At 40.5% G+C, this 16,402-nt stretch overlaps 1 protein-coding gene across 4 annotated transcripts in view; it reads right to left on the bottom strand.

Moving 5' to 3' along the window:
- The window catches only part of PTPRM (protein tyrosine phosphatase receptor type M), a 637,795-nt gene that overhangs the window by 365,274 nt on the left and 256,119 nt on the right, over nucleotides 1-16,402 (bottom strand). For all 4 annotated transcript variants that reach the window (XM_065932554.1, XM_065932556.1, XM_065932555.1 and 1 more), the window contains exon 5: nucleotides 3,427-3,542. In XM_065932554.1, the coding sequence (XP_065788626.1) occupies nucleotides 3,427-3,542 (116 nt within the window). The remainder of the gene's footprint in view (nucleotides 1-3,426; nucleotides 3,543-16,402) is intronic.

Here is a 16,402-nt window from a genome sequence, read left to right as displayed (position 1 = left end):
GCTCATGAGCTATGTTTCATTTTGTCGTTCTGTATTCTAGAAAGACCAGCTCCATGCTGGCAATAACCTGCCTGGCCCACGGATGAGATGGAGAAGACGGAAGCAGATGGGGTCCATCTGTTAACCATAAACACTTCTTCATTAGTGTCATCCTCAGATTTATGAGTGTTACACTTTTGAGAAAGACTCTGCCATTGATTATATTTATATATAATCTATATATACATATATAGATTATTTTTAAGCAATCAAACCACTGGCCATTTTTCATAGATGTGGATCAAGATGTGCAAGTTGTATAGATGGACTTTTTTTTTTTTCAAGATGCCTCCTGAATGTAAATCATGTGATGTCAGTTACATCCAAATCCTCTAACAGAGTGGTAAGTGCACATTGCCTATTCACCTAGCTCTGGATATGAGAAGCCAGCACAGCAGAGTGGAATGAATCTGGAGTAGAAGTGAAGAATCAGGACTATTTCCAGGTATGCAATCTACCTTTGTGACTCTTAATAATCCTGCACCTCAAACTCATATATAAAAAAGTACAGAGCCAAGGGATGCACCAGGAAACACTGAACAATGCATTATGGTAGAATTCAAAAGATGTAATGCAAATCACTGTGTAATGTAAGTATGAATGATCACACTTCACAATGATATTGTTTTTGTTCAGTTGCCAAGTCGTGTCCAACTTTTTGCGACTCCATGGACTGCAGCATGCCAGACTCCCCTGCTCTTCACTATCTCCCAGAGTCTGTTCAAACTCATGTTCATTGAGCTGGTGACACCATCCAATCATCTCATCCTTTGTTGTCCTCTTCTCCTCCTGCCCTCAATCTTTCCCAGAATCACAGTCTTTTTCAGTGAGTCAGTTCTTCACATCAGGTGACCAAAGTATTAGAGCTTCACCTTCAGCATCAGTCCTTCCAATAAATAATCAGAGTTGATTTCCTTTAGGATTGACTGGTTTGATCTTCTTGCTGTCCAAGAAACTCTCAAAATAAAGGATGTTCCCCAAATAAAAGATATCCTATTCATTTCTAAATCTTGACTTACTACTAGGAAGATTCAAGTGACAGAAAAACTTAAAACAATCTTTCATTCAATTTTCTGCCTGAATCTTAGAATTACTTTGAGGAGCCAAGTGAATTGAGATGCAGAAAAGCATTTAAGTGTTATAACATTAGAGGAAGAAGGAAGAAAAGCCCATATTCATACCTCCAAGACCAGAGGGATTTCATCTAGTTTTCCAGGTCTGCTTCTCCCCACAACTTGTAAAGAATGGCCTGAAGCAAAGACTCAGGGCCCAGGCAAGAGAGCAGGAGCACTCTGTGACACCACCCCCTGCCACACGCTCTTATGCTGCTGGAACTATCTCATACAAATTCAGGTTAAGAGAAGCCATCCTTGCAAGCAAAAGACACTTATTTCATCCACTATTAATAAAATAAACATCTCCCCACAAAATGCCTATCCAAACAGAGGAAATAAATTATTGAACACTAAAACTATTCGAACAACACAAAGACTCAGAAGCTAAATAACAGGCTGAGTCCAGGACAATCTCATTGTCACTAGGAATTTCAAAGTCATCCCAATTCTGTCTTTGTCATCAACCCCTTCTTGACACAACCCTTATCGAAAGCTGCAGGGCAACATGCAGCCACAGATGCTAGAGGACCCCCAAAGCATTTAAGGTGTCTCTTACAGAATGTGTTCCCATTTGTCAATGTCCTGCTGACAAATCCTGGGATAGCACAGTTGGCTGTTTTTCATTTCCCCCAGAAATAGAGGAGGAAAAAAAAAATGACCGTTGACTTCAGTTGTGACGATTCAAAGAATATAGGATTTAAAAATTATAGCATGTGTGCATGCTCAGTCATGTCTGACTTTTTGTGACCCCATGGACTTCAGCCAGCCAGGCTTCTTTGTTCATGGCATTCTCCAGGCAAGAATACTGGAGTGGATTGTCATTTCCTTCTCCAAGGGATCTTCCTAACCCAGGGATCAAACCAGGGTCTCCTGCATTGGCAGGTGGTTCTATACCACTGTCATCACCTGGGAAACTTTTACATTTTATAGGGCATCAGGTAAATGTGACACATGACAATTGTTGCTATGATGCAGAAAGAGACACAGGATAGGCGGAGAGTGATGTGTACCGAGGAGAAGTCTGCAGGCGTGGAACAGAAGCCCAAGTGGTGCGGAACAGATGCACAGAAGGGTCAGAATATAAAGCAGGTTCATAGCAAACTACAATAAACAAGCAAACCAAACCAAAACCCACTATAGGATCCCTAAGGAAAGAGGGGTGAAATCAACACGAGTCAAGATGGGGAACAAGCAGCCTATGGACCGATGCACAGCAAGAAGCAACAAGAATGAAACTGGAGAATTCTATGGGGGAAACCAAACCTAGAGTCTAAATAAGTGGATGGCAAACTGTTTAGAGGGGACAGGTCACTTAATCCCATTTGGTCAGAATTCCTGAGACCCTTGATCTGTCCAGGAAACTACTGGCTGTACAAAATACAGATGGTAGAGTTTGCAAGACAATAAAACAAGACACACAGTGATTATGACACTGAAAAAGTCTACTTATTTTTTTCTTTTAAAAAGATTTCTTTACTTTTAAATTGAAGGATAACTGCTTTACAGAATTTTGTTGGTTTCTGCCAAACGTCATCATCAACAACAAAAAAATGTCTACTTAAATGCTCAAAGGGCTTCCCAGGTGGCTCAGTGGTAAAGAATTTGCCTGCCAATGCAGAAGACCCAGGTTCAATCGCTGGGTTGGGAAGATCCTCTGGAGAAGGAAATGGCAACCCACTCTACTCCAGTATTCTTTCTGGGAAATCCCATGGACAGAGGAGCCTGGTGGGCTACAGTCCGTGGGGTCACAAAAAGTCAGACAAGACTTAGCAACTAAACAATACAGAGCAAAAACAAACAAAAATGGTCAAAAGTAAAAGATGTGTTACTAATTTCTAGGTTTAAGCCTATGGCTAAGGAGCTGAAAATTAACAAAAATGCCTATAAGTTTGTGTGTGACAAGCTCACGTGATTCTTTGGGTTTTTATCAAGAGGCTGAACAGGGAAAGGTATTACATTTTGGACTCCAACATCTTGCTCTTTAAAAGTAACTCAGTAACCAGATCTTCCAAACAAGATGGCTAAGCAGAAGCAAGGGCAAAGCCACAAATTCACAGCAAGGTTTATGAAGAATGATAAACTGAACTTGTCTCAAACTCTTTGTTACCTGGCTACTCACTGTGGAAGCAAGAGGAGAACTGGAGAGACTGCTCAGAGCATCCTCTTCCTCCCTGCTGGTATCCTGACACTGAACGGCTCTCTGGGGCCCTCCCCAGGGACAGGCTCTCTGCCCGCTGGACTCGCTCTGAACCAGGAAGGTGCGTTACTGTACCTGTAGCCACAGCCTGTCTCCAGCCACGGTCCTGCCGATGGCGCTGCACTGGAAGGCGGCAAACTGGCCGGCGTTGACCTCCACGTTCTGGATCCGCAGGAAGTGGGGCGTTCTGGCTGCAGGAAGACAAAGAAGGAAAGATGTTAAACGTGGAGGTCTGAACCCGTTTGTGTCTTTTCAAATCTGTCTGCAATTTCGGGCCTTTCCCTTTTGTTTACTTTTGAAGAAAAGAATGCCTTTGCTTCTAAGAGCTTTAAAGATTTCATTATGCCTGTAAAAGACGTTCTGGAAAGATCTGCTGTGTTCTCTAACAGCCAGGCATTCTGGGATAGAACCAGACGGAAAGAAGATATTTTATGGTCCCTGCTGTGCAAATTATCATAGCTCAGCAGTCTTCTTGTAATAACAGATCTGTATTAATAAAGATTACACTGAGGCCTAATTGATGTTTTGAACAAAAACATATTAGATATTTATACTAGGAACATGAAAAGAACAGTAAGAAGTTAAATGATGTTGTCAAGGAAACTTTTTAAGCCAAGTACGGAGCTGTGAGTAATATATATTTTAATACAACTAATTGGTATGCAGCACTCCTCATGTAATATTTCCCAGCGACCAAAATACTCTCCCCATAGACAGACTCTGTGAAATTACACTGCAACCGCTAGAGCACGGAGGGCTTTGCTGATTCTTATTTCCAATTCGAGGAGAAAGAATGATTCCAACTGCTAAATAGCATTAAGTTTCGGAACATGCATTGTCCATAGGGGACACCTGTTTAAACAAAGCATCGTTCTATTTGATCTGAGGAGCACAGATCCATTTCGGGAGCACACTGAAGACGTCCACAGAGGAACTGCAGGGATGGGTTGGGAATTAAATTTTATGATAACTTCTTTTAGGAAAACACTCTCTTACCAGTACAAGGATAGAGTGAAAGAGTAGCAAGAGGTGGGGTAGGGGGAGGTTAGGGAGCAGGAAAGAAGAAAACAGGATGGTGATGTTTTCTGGGAGAAATAGAGAAATCTGAACGACAGCTAGAAGGCATTGTTTATGCCTTGCCAGCCTGTGCCCCAGTGCCAACGTGTCTCTGGATCACACCTTTCAAAGAATGGTCCACCACTCCTGGGCACCCAAAGATGATATATAGCACTAATATTAGCCTGTGAAAAACATAATTAGGGGACTTCTCTTAGCAGTTCAGTAGATAAGACCTCGCCTTTCAATGCAGGGATTGGGGGTTCAATCCTAGTTTGGGGAGCTAAAATCCCACAAGACTCTCTGCCAAAAAACCAGAACATAAAAACAACAGAAGCACTATTGTAAGAAATTCAATAACGACTTAAAAAAACACAATTAGGAGTAAAAATGAATTACTATCCAAGAACAAAGAAAAATGTAGTTTAATACCAATAACACAGAGGAAACCCCCATTACTCATTTGAAGACCAGCAATAACTGCAACAATGCGTTCATGAAGCTGGCATGCAAAATGTCCTCAGTAATTTCTAAAACAGCGGTATTAACTGTGTGTCATTGTCTCTAATACTATTATATTCTCTTAGAAGCCTATAAACTATTTCTCATTAACTTAATCAAATTCCCCTTAGTCAAGAACAGCACAAGTCTATGGTTTTTAAAGATCTGTGCAGAAAGTCCTTGCATCAAGTTTCTTTTTCTAATTTTTCGTTCCCAAGAAGCTGAAAGACCCATTGTTTTCAGAAAGTGGCAAAAGGTAATGTTTTTTGGAGCATTTCACAGGCAGAAACTTTTCCATTGATGACTCACATGTGTTCTCTGAAGAAGGGTTTTTTCCATCATTTTACTTGTGGGTACTTAGCCGGTGAGAGCCAGACATGGAGTGGAAACTTGGGTCTGGCCAGTTCCAAGGCTCAGGCGCTGCCCACTAGACAACACTGCTTTGTACCTAGGTGAATGCTTTTCCCTGGCTCTGCATCCCACCAGGTATGGCTCCCAGTCTGACTGTTGGAATTCAAGCTCCTTTCAAGGCCCCTCTCCAGTGCTGTTCTTTCCATAAAGCTTGCATGGATTCCCTGAGCTTGCTGTCAGAACTTTGCACCATCACTTGTCCTGTCAGGACATCTCATTGCTGTTACCCTCTCCTGTCCATTTCCTGTCCTCCTACCTCTTCCTCTGGCTGCAGGTCGCTCCCACACACTGGCTTCCTAACACAAAGTGTTGGGTGTGTAGCCATCTTTCATGACCACTTGGGCAGTGTTCACCCCACCTGGTTAAACCCAGGGTCCCTCCAGAGTCTGTGCTAAAGGGTTGCTAATTATTTTGAGTATCACCCTGGATATATCCCCACACAGTTAAGCTACTAAAAATTAAAAAAAAAATTTTTACTCTTTTGGGATAAACCATAATGCAAAAGAACATTAAAAAAGAACATATATATGTGTATAAGGGAGTCATCCTGCTGTATAGCAGATTGGCATGACATTGTAAATCAACTATATTTCTATTTAAAAAGACATAAAGGTACTGATAGTATATATTCTTATTTGCAATGTATGAGACAGCCCACACCATGGTTAGTGCTAAAAATATGTTTACTACCTTGCATAAAAAGACTCACCATTATTAAATTTGCCTTTCTTTGATTACTGATGAAAAAAGTCTCCCTTAAAAATCCACTGTGAAATGTCCGTGTGTTGCTCACGCTCGTCTTACACCTTGGCTTCCTACCCTGTACCCCACCGGCGATCCTTCTTTTCTCCCTCCCTACCCACCAAGGCTGCCGGCATTTTCAAAACCCCTCTTGCTTTCCTTATGCTCTATGACTGAGCTCCCTGAGGTTCTCTCACCCAGAAGGGTTCATCCAGGTGTTGTGGGGCTGCAGAGCTCTGCACCCTCCTCTCACCTAGGGAGGCAGGAATGCAAAGGTCTTTCTTCCCAGAGTGACCTCTTCCCCGGAGATCTGCAGCCTTTTAAAGGCTCCCACACTTTTTAATTGGCACACAGGGAAAGCTAAAAAACATTTAGTTTGCAGCATCAAGAACACGTTTCCCACAGACTAAAATCATTTACAGAAAATAAATTTCAATCTGAAATTTTAAGTTCATTCTTTATCAGGCATGTCAGGATCATTATTTTTGAAGAGCAAGGGTGGGCCACACATATTGTTTTCCCTTTTTCTAATGTTACGGCCTGTTTCTGAACTGCTGAAAAATAGCATACTTTATTTGTATCCAAATCCAAACCGCCTCCTGAAATGACTTACCAAGATCATCTTCATTTACATATCCCTCCTACCAATATGACTAAAGTATTAAAAAGGTGTCCAATGTATTTAAAATCAATTCCATTCTTTTTCCTAAGATTTTTGACTTAAATAATTTTTTACCTTTAGAAAACACTTTCGATAATAAACATTAAAATTAAAGAAATAACATATTTTTTAATTTAAATTAAAAACCTGAATTTAGAATTTTCTAACTACTTCGTTTCCCAATCATACATAAATTTACCTTTAAGAAGCAGCTTTGGAAATAGGCATGCTTTTCTGCACTGTCTATCATGCTCCTACTCAGTTGAGTCCGATTTGTTTTTGAGCCCATGGACTGCAGTCCACCAGGCTCTTCTGTTCATGGGGTTTTTCAGGTAAAAATACTTGTGTGTGTTGCCATTTCCTTCTCCAAGGGATCTTCCCAATCCAGGAATGGAAACCACATCTCCTATGCCTCCTGCATTGCAGGCAAATTCTTTTACCTGCTGAGTCATTGGGGAAGCCTGCACACTTTATGATTTTTAAATGGAAAGCATTTGGTAACCTGTGGCGGAGACACCTGTCTGCAGAGCTAAGCTTGGGCCTTCTGAGGGGCTGGTAAATACCCACTTTGATCCACCAAGGTTCAGTGACTCCAGGAATGTTCCTACAGATTGCTTATTTGTACTAAGTAAGGAGGCAGATGAAAACCAAATCATGAGAAGGGATACAAATGGGGGGTGATCATCAGAAGAGGGGAAATGAAGATGAAACAAAAAATCCTACTGGAACAACAACAACAGAAGCCTCCAGTACATGGCAACTATGTTATTTATGGGTGGCTCTGAGGTCTGGTGGGAGTTCCTGGTTCTGCATAAAATTATTAGAGCAGGTCTTGGCCATTAAAGAAATTACATCCTCTAACTTAAGTCTATTAGTATCTATTTACCTTTTTGTGACTACTGTGCACTTTTGAAAAAAAGTTAACAAGATATTGTGAGCATTTTCCTTGTTAAATATTCACCTAAAACTATTAGAAAAAGTTGTAGTTCACAATCAGGGATCGTGTCACCCCCAAAGGACATTTGATGATATCTGGGATATTTTTGTTTTTCACAACAGGGGTAGGGGAGGTGTCGGGGCAGATGTTGCTAGAACCCAGTGTGCAGAGGTCAGCGATGGTGTTAATATTCTACAATGCACAGGGCAGACTCCACAGAAAGGGATTACCCATCCTAATGTCAATAATGTCAAGGTCATGAAATCCTTAAATATATATGGGCTTCCTAGGTGGCACAGTGGTTAAAAAAAAAAAAAATCCACCTGCAATGCAGGGGACACAAGAGACCTGAGTTCGATCCCTGGTTTGGGAAGATTCCCTGGAGGAGAGCATGGCTGCTCACTCCAGTATTCTTGCCTGGGAAATTCTGTGGACAGAGGAGCCTGGCAGGCTCCATGGGGTCGCAAAGAATACACACACACACACACACACACACACACACACACACACACATATCATATGAACATAAAAAAGTTAACTGGAACATTCCTTTACTTTGGACCTCTGAGTTTCTTAAACATAATGCCAAGACACAAGAGTTCATAATTAAATCCTCATGTAGAGTTTTTGTTTTTTCCTTTGGGTGAATTTTTAGAAATTGAATTACTAAGACAAAAAGAAGCATTTTTTAAAAGACTTTAGACACAAATTGCTGAACTGCTTTCCTTCACGTGTATAACAAACTGTATTTCTACCAGCATGGTATATGATGCTTTTTTTTAAACCAGCCCTCAAAAATGCTAAGTATTAATTTCTGTATTCTTTCTGAAGAATCTGATTAAATATATGTGCTCTGCTTCATCAGCTTACCTAACAATAATAAATAACAGGAATATCAGAACTGTCACTGGGTCTGCCATAGGTCTGTGCATGCACCGTAAAGCTGCCCCGGAAGGCTGCTTTCCTAAGGGCCCTGTTTCTAGCAGTGGCTACTGAACCAAAGAGAAAGGCATAGAAAAGCTGATTTATCAATGCAGTTTTCTAATTATGTTAGGAGTACTTTTAGGTTATAACTTACATTTTTAATTTGCTGGCCAAAGATATCACTGTGTGATATTATTTCTTTATCTTCACCCTTATTAAGACATGTTGCTCAGAACGGGGCTTATCCTTTCTCCTTTAGAAAGGATCTGATGTTCAATATGGCTTTCTCAATGACTCCAGGGCTTATTATTTGCACAATAAGGTTAGTGTTTAAGGAATTGAGACCTTTGTTCAAACTGTATTTGGGTGGGGGCCGCGGGGTGCCTCTGGAACAATGGCTCAGTGGTAAAGAATCTACCTGCCAATGTAGAAGTAGGAGAGACAAGTTCAACCCCTGGGTCTGGAAGATTTCTTGGAGGAGGAAATGGCAACTCACTCCAGTATTCTTGCCTGAAAAATCCTATGGTCAGAGAGGTCTGGCGGTTACAGTCCATGGGGTCAACAAAGAGTCAGACACGACTGAGCAACTGATCAAACACACACTTCTTTGGAATGGATTGACTGTCTTTGTTTGGGCAGCAGTGTTTCTTGGTTGAGAAGACTTTCAGAAAGAAAAAAAATCATCTGGCTAAAATAATAAAGCCATACCTCAGATGGAAACCAGATGAAGACAGAAAAACCTACTAAGCATAAACCCTTTTATAAGCAAATTGTCATTTTCAATTAAGAGAATTAATTGACATGAATAGAAGATAGTAACTCTTCCACCAGGGTTAATAAGACAAAGGGACTGTGGAATTCTTTATTCCAGACCAGTTTCTTCCAAGATAAGGAAGGTTGAGATTTCTACTAATGGCATTTGTAAGGTTTTTCAATAAATATTAAAGGCACAGATAATCTTTCCAGAGGTTTACGATGCCTGGATTCTCCCTGCCTAGTGCTGTAAACTCTACAAATATTTTCAGTTGGGAAGCAACTGAAGGCTAATATTATTTTAAGGTTGGAATTTCAGCATATGGGCTTCCCTTGTGGCTTAGACAGCAAAGAATCTGTATGCAAAACAGGAGAGCCAGGTTTGATCCCCTGAAGAAGGGTATGACTACCCACTTCAGTATTCTCGCCTGGAGAATTCCAAGGACAGAGGAGCCTGGTGAGCTCCAGTCCTTGGGGTCGCAAAGAGTCAGACAGGACTGAGCGACTAACACTTTCACTTCACTTTCGGCGTACATATGTTCAAGCTCAGGCTCTCACTGTCTTTGAATAGATGCAAAAGTTCCTAAACCCAAGCCTTAGCGGATTTTTTTTTCAATTTGCAAAACTGGGATTTTTTTTTTTTTTTAAAGCATGTATTTCATAGGGTTGGGATAAAGATCAAAGAAAATACTGCCAGGAGAAGACGTTCTGTGTGCCTGGTACTTAGCCTCAGAAATGTTCATTATTATTTAAAATAACTGATCTATCACTGGAAACTGGAAAAGATCCCAAGAAAAAGAGGGCTACAGCCAGAAAAGTTTCAGTTCCACGCTGAGCTGCGTGCTCTGAACCTTGCCAAACCACCTTAATTGGAAGGCAGGTAGAGCACCACTAGAGTGGAAAATTCCAATCTAGCCCATACTCAAAAAGAAAAATTCTCTTTTTCTCTCTAGATTTATAGGCCCATTTGTCTCCTGGGTACCCTTTCAAAATGCTATGCCAGTTTTCCTCTAAAATCTACAGGAGTTCTAAAAACTAAATATCTTCCATGAATATTAAAAGGTTTTTGAGTACAACTCTTCTATTTTTTTTTTCATTTCTGCCATATTCTGTTGCTTCTTACTAAGAAAACAACTTTTTAAAGAATAGAGGTTTTCAGGTGTTAATTGATCTCACATCAGCCTTTGATTCCAAAGCCAGGAGTTATCATTGACCAGGGTGCAAACTTTTCTGTAGATGTCTCGTTATTATTGATTCTTCAAAGCCTGCTACCAAATGCTAACAACAAAATCAGAGAGTGGTAATTTGCAAGATCAAAGTGCAAACTGAAATGGACAACGGGCAGACTGTGTCCTGACCCCTTTGTCTTTTCATTTACATTTTAATGTAATGGCAAAGGCTGAGATGGGCTGGGGCCATGCCCGCCGGCCGGCCAGAATGCACAGTCAACACTTCTATTTGTGCAGCAACATCATCACAAACAAAAGAGCAAACTTCTGCTAAAGAGAACACCCAGTATTATCTGAAAACAATCTATTTTGCAAACTTTTTTTGACTTTTAAAACAGACATTGCTAAATTATCCCATCTAAGAAACCAATCAGATGTCTACTTAGAGTTACAATCTGCAGTTAATTCATTCTAGTGGGCCAATCAGAATTCAGGTATAATAATAACAGCTAACATTTACTGAGGTCTTAGAAATGTGCTAAGCACTGTTCTAAGCTCATTAGGTACATTAACTCATTTAATCCTTACACTTACCCTTTGAGGAAAGCATTATTTTTATTATTACCCCCACTACATGAGCAAGGCAATAGGGTCACAGAGGCCAAGTAACTCTTGTGAGCAGAAAGCTCTTAACAAACATGTTTCAAGACAAAGCTACTTTGTTTTGCTTGTAAGGTAAGAATAGACCTTTTTGTAAGACAATTTTATCTATTTGGCTGTGCCAAGTCTTAGTTGCGGCCTGGTGGAACTAGTTCCCTGACCGGGAATTGAACTCAGGTCCCCTGCATTGCCGTCTCACCCACTAAACCAATAATGCAATTGGTTCAATGAATCTTACCCACTGAACCAATAGTGCAGCCCTGTAAGAATGGACCTTAATGGAATAATTTGTCAAGTGGAAAAACAGACTCAACAGTCTTCTCACAGAAAACTAAGTGAGCCACTATGTAAAGATAACTTTTATTAGTCACTGTATATTGAAGAAAAATGATAGTCCACTGGAGAAAAACCCAAGCTAACTTCCCACCTTTAAAATGAAACAACAGTTCTGAGTTCTGTGCACTTCTCAAACAATGCCTTTATTGGGTCTACCTTTATTCAACAAACATAATTCAGAAAATAGTTCCAATTTTTTAATTTGTCACTGTTATTCTTATTTTAATCACACTGTTTAATGTCTTCATAAAAATCTAAATTTGAAAGTAGGCAATGTTGAGTATGCAAATAAATATGATTGAAAAATTAATTTTGTTTTATAAAATAAGAATAAATTTGAATCAAGAATGCCATATTATGAACTCAGCACTTCTCAAGTGTTTAAAGAAATTGCTGACTTACTTCATACTGTGGAGTAGTAATACAGAAATGCTTTAGATTTTGCATTCATTTTATCCAATATATGACACATAGGTTTATGAGGGTTTTTGCAATCTTTTTCATTATTACTTGTTAAAATTGGCAGAATAATAATGAGGCATGATTCTGTATAATTGTCAGATCTCACAATTGAAGGAATAATATATGCAAATATCTTTATATTTAAGGTATTATATGACAACAAATAACAAAGATTGTACACTATAAGCCAAAACTGAAAAAGACATAGGCATCCCACTGTTCACTGCAGCACTATTTACAAAAGATAGAACATGGAAGCAATCTAGATGTCCATCGACAGATGAATGAATAACGAAGTTGTGGTACATATACACAATGGAATATTACTCAGCCATAAAAAGGAATGCATTTGAGTCAGTTCTAATGAGGTGGATGAACCTAGAGCCTATTATACAGAGTGACGTAAGTCAGAAAGAAAAAGATAAATATTGTATACTAACGCATATATACACAATTTAGAAAAATGGTACTGAAGAATTTTTCAGGGCCGCAATGGAGAAACAGACATAGAGAATAGACTTATGGACATGGGAAGGGGGAGGAGAGGGTGAGACGTATGGAAAGAGTAACGTGGAAACTTATTTACCATATGTAAAATAGACAGCCAATGGGAATTTGCTGTATGTCTCAGGAAACTCAAATCAACCTAGAGGGGTGGGATGGGGCAGGAGATGGGAGGGAGGTTCAAAAGGGAGGGGATATATGTATACTCATGGCTGATTCATGGTGAGGTTTGACAGAAAACAACAAAATTCTGTAAAGCGATTACCTTCAATTAAAAAATTAATTGATTAAAAAAAAAAGATTGTACACTATAACCCAGTGAGATTCATCCTAGCCGTGCTAGGTTGATTTAACATCTCCAAATCAATCAATATAATAATAAAAGACACCAACAGAATAAAAGATAAAAACCATATGATAATCTGATAGTTAATGGAGTTCAGGAAATGCTACCGAAAACACGGCGCCTGGGTACACTGAATATATTAAGCTGAAGGAGTCCGAGAAAACAGCAGAAGCAAGAAAGTCACTCTGACTTTCCTTCCCTCCTCCCTTGAAACAGACCATAAAACCCTCGTGTGACAGATGCCCTCCCAGTACCCAGAGGAAAGGAGCTCCTTATCGCTAAGGACAAAGGTGCAAAAGAAAGTGAACACACACCTCTTGCTGGGTCTTCCTCAGCTTACCACACTCACAGTATTGTCTTTACCGTACCACATTCCTCCATGAACGTCCACTTTTCGTGAAAACCAGTATAAACAAACTCAGGTCGGTTTGTGCACGTCTCTATTTCCTTATGAGGCTACCGCATCACATAAAACATACAGGGAATACATCTATATGCTTTTCTCCCATTTATCTGTCTGTCGGTTTAATTTTCAGACCCTGTCAGCGACCCTAGGAGGGCCAAGGAAAACTTTCTCCTCTCCTATATAGATAAAGGAAAAGCACTGGCTAAAATCCAACAGCCTTTCATGACTGATTTTTAAGTAGCACCCAAAAAGTAGGAATATAAGAGAATGTCCTTCCTGGTAATGAGCATCTAAGAAAAACCCAAACCCACAGCTAACATCACTTCATGGTGAAAGGCTGGAAATCTCCCTCCAAAGACATGAACACAACAAAGACGTCTGTTCTCTCCACTTGTACTAAGCACCGTACAGGAGGCTCCAGCCACAGCAAGTAGGAACGAAAATGAATAAAAGGCACCCAGATTGAACAACAGGATATAAAACTAAACCTAAAGGTCACGGGTCTTGAAAATTCTAAGGCTCTACAAAAAACAGTTAGTGCTTATGATAAGTAAGTTGAACAGGGTCTCGGGATATGAGGTCAATGTATAAAAATCAGCTGTGTTTCTATACACTTGTAACAAACAATCTAATAATGAAGTTAAGAAAGCAATTCCATTTATTTGTTGTTGCTTTTCAGTTGCCAAGTGGAGTTTCATGAACTGTAGCACACCAGGCTCCTATAGAGTAGTATCAAAATGAACACATAGGAATACATTTAATGAGAGAAGTTCAGTTTGTACCTTGAATACTGCAAACACTAATGAAGGAAATATTAGAAGGCCCGAGTAAAAGGAAAAACAGCCCATGTTCCCATACAACTTTGAGACAGTGAATGGAATGATATGTGATATTAAAATGCTGCATAGCTTATAAGATATAAAAATACACGCCAGCATCACAAGGTAATAATAATAATAACACCCACATACGCCTAAGTTACGACCTGCTTAAAAACAGGAGACAATATTATGAAGCTGAAAAAACTGCTCCTTCAGTTTCTCCTACCAGGATTATTGAACCAAATTCAAAATATAGCTTTAGCGTGCACCCCAAATACAGAAATTATCTATGTTCATCAGAAGTGGTGTGAAGCTACTGCACAGTCATCTCCGCATTTCAAAGCGATCTGGCAACTTACTGTCACTATGCAAAAATCAATTTTATGAGCAACTGTATACCCTTAACAGAACAGCTACTTTTAAAAAACTGTCGTAATGCCTGCTCATAAACCTATATGAATCCAAACAGGAGCCTTTAGAGTGAAGTAAATAAAGTTCAGCAGTTTTACATCTTTGGGGAAAGCAGAATTTTGGATATGAAATATTTATGCTCCTTCACGATGTAAATTTAATGAGCCTCAGCATTTCGAAATAATTGATTATTATTTAGAAATCCTGATAGGAAACCCCCTAGAATACAAACTATAAAGCTTTCCATTTTAAGACCAAACGACTGCCTTCTTTAAAATCTTTATTTGCATGTTTTCCCCATAAACTTAGCAATTCAGAAGAAGATAACGACAGAAAGGCCATCATCAAGACCGTTTAAAGCTCACAGTTCAACACACCGCTGTAGCATCCATCACCTTGGGACACAGGCTGTTTTGTGATTCTATATCTCCTAACAGCAGTTTGCAGAGCCAATTAGGTATCAGCACCCGTATTCTCCAAAGGAGAGACATAAACACCATTTCTGTGGCTGCAGGCAGCTGGTCTTGGGAAGAATGCACTGAACTGTGGGAGACTCATTTCAGGAAGGCTCCTACTGAAGGCAGTGACTAGAACCCTGGTGGATGGGAGGGGGTCCACTTCAGGAGCTATTCTGCTGGCCAGTAGCCTCTGCACCTGCACCCAGGGCAGCAGAGACACCTGCCGAGTGGTGAGGTCTGTTCCAGGGAACGGCTCAGCACACAGTAGGTCTGTCTGACTTCTCTCCTGGGGAGAGGTGAATCAGAGGCCCTGAACCTTCCTGGGCCTGAGAGGATCTCAGGGCACTTTTCCAAGCCTGAGGCTATGACTCTGAGTGTTTGGCCAAATTCCAACTCAAGTAATTATATTCTGCTTCTTGAATTTTCCCTGCTCTTCCCATTAGGGACAGCACTGTTCTTTTTTTTTTTTTTTTCTTTTGCCTTTTCAGAAAAAAGGGACCGAAATTCTTATTGAATTCGCTAGTATTGCTGACAGAAGAAAAGGCCAAGCACCAAGTTACAATAGGAACGTCCTGACCGGTAATGAACAAGATGATTGCTGAGCTTGAACCTGGACACCAGATAAAGATCTCAGAGAGCAAGACCCTTTGGGGTGGAATCAAACAATGGTGTCATGATAGCCCAGCGGATAACAGCCACACAGGCTTGTCTGTGACTACCGTGTGGAGTAATCATTGGGGCATGTCTCAGCCCCAATGAGTAAAAGCAGACATTCCTGCAAGTGTTTTTATTTCTAGTATTAGCATAGCTATAACCACACTCCCATGGATTTGGCTGGGGACCTTCAGGAAAAAGGGTGGCACTAGCAGCAAAGAACCTGCCTGCCAATGTAGGAGACATGAGACACAAGTTCAATCCCTGGGTTGGGAAGATCCCCTGGAAAAGGGCATGGCAACCCACTCCAGTATTCTCTGTCCAGAAATCTCATGGACAGAGGAGCCTGGCAGGCTACAGTCCACGGGGTTGCACAGAGTCAGACACGACTGAAGCGATTTAGCACACCTGCATGCTCCAGCAGAGATCCAGAATGGCCTGAATGAACCAATTTCTCTTTAACGCCAGGGACCCTAAAAACAAAGCAGGCCACCATCGCTGAGATGGTCAAAGATGTAATGTCTGACAACAGCAACCCGGGGCAAGGAAATGGGCAACTCAAATATCCATGCACTGCTGGTGGGTATGTAACTGGGCAGACACCTTTCATACCAATTCAGCAGCATCTCATAAAATTAAGTTTCTACCCGACATCTCAGCAACTCTGCCTGTAAGAACACACCTCGCCCAGGTTCTCACAAACTGCATGTGGAGGCATGCACGTGCACACACACACACATGGGTGTGTGCTGCAGCCATGTCTGTTATTGAGAAAAACTGGGTCTTAGGGGGAACTAAATATTCATAAATGAATACAAAAATACAATGTAGTATACTTAT

This window comes from Muntiacus reevesi, chromosome 4 (genome assembly GCF_963930625.1).
Source record: "Muntiacus reevesi chromosome 4, mMunRee1.1, whole genome shotgun sequence".
Taxonomy (NCBI): Eukaryota; Metazoa; Chordata; class Mammalia; order Artiodactyla; family Cervidae; genus Muntiacus; species Muntiacus reevesi.
This window is presented reverse-complemented; position numbering and strand designations above follow the sequence as displayed.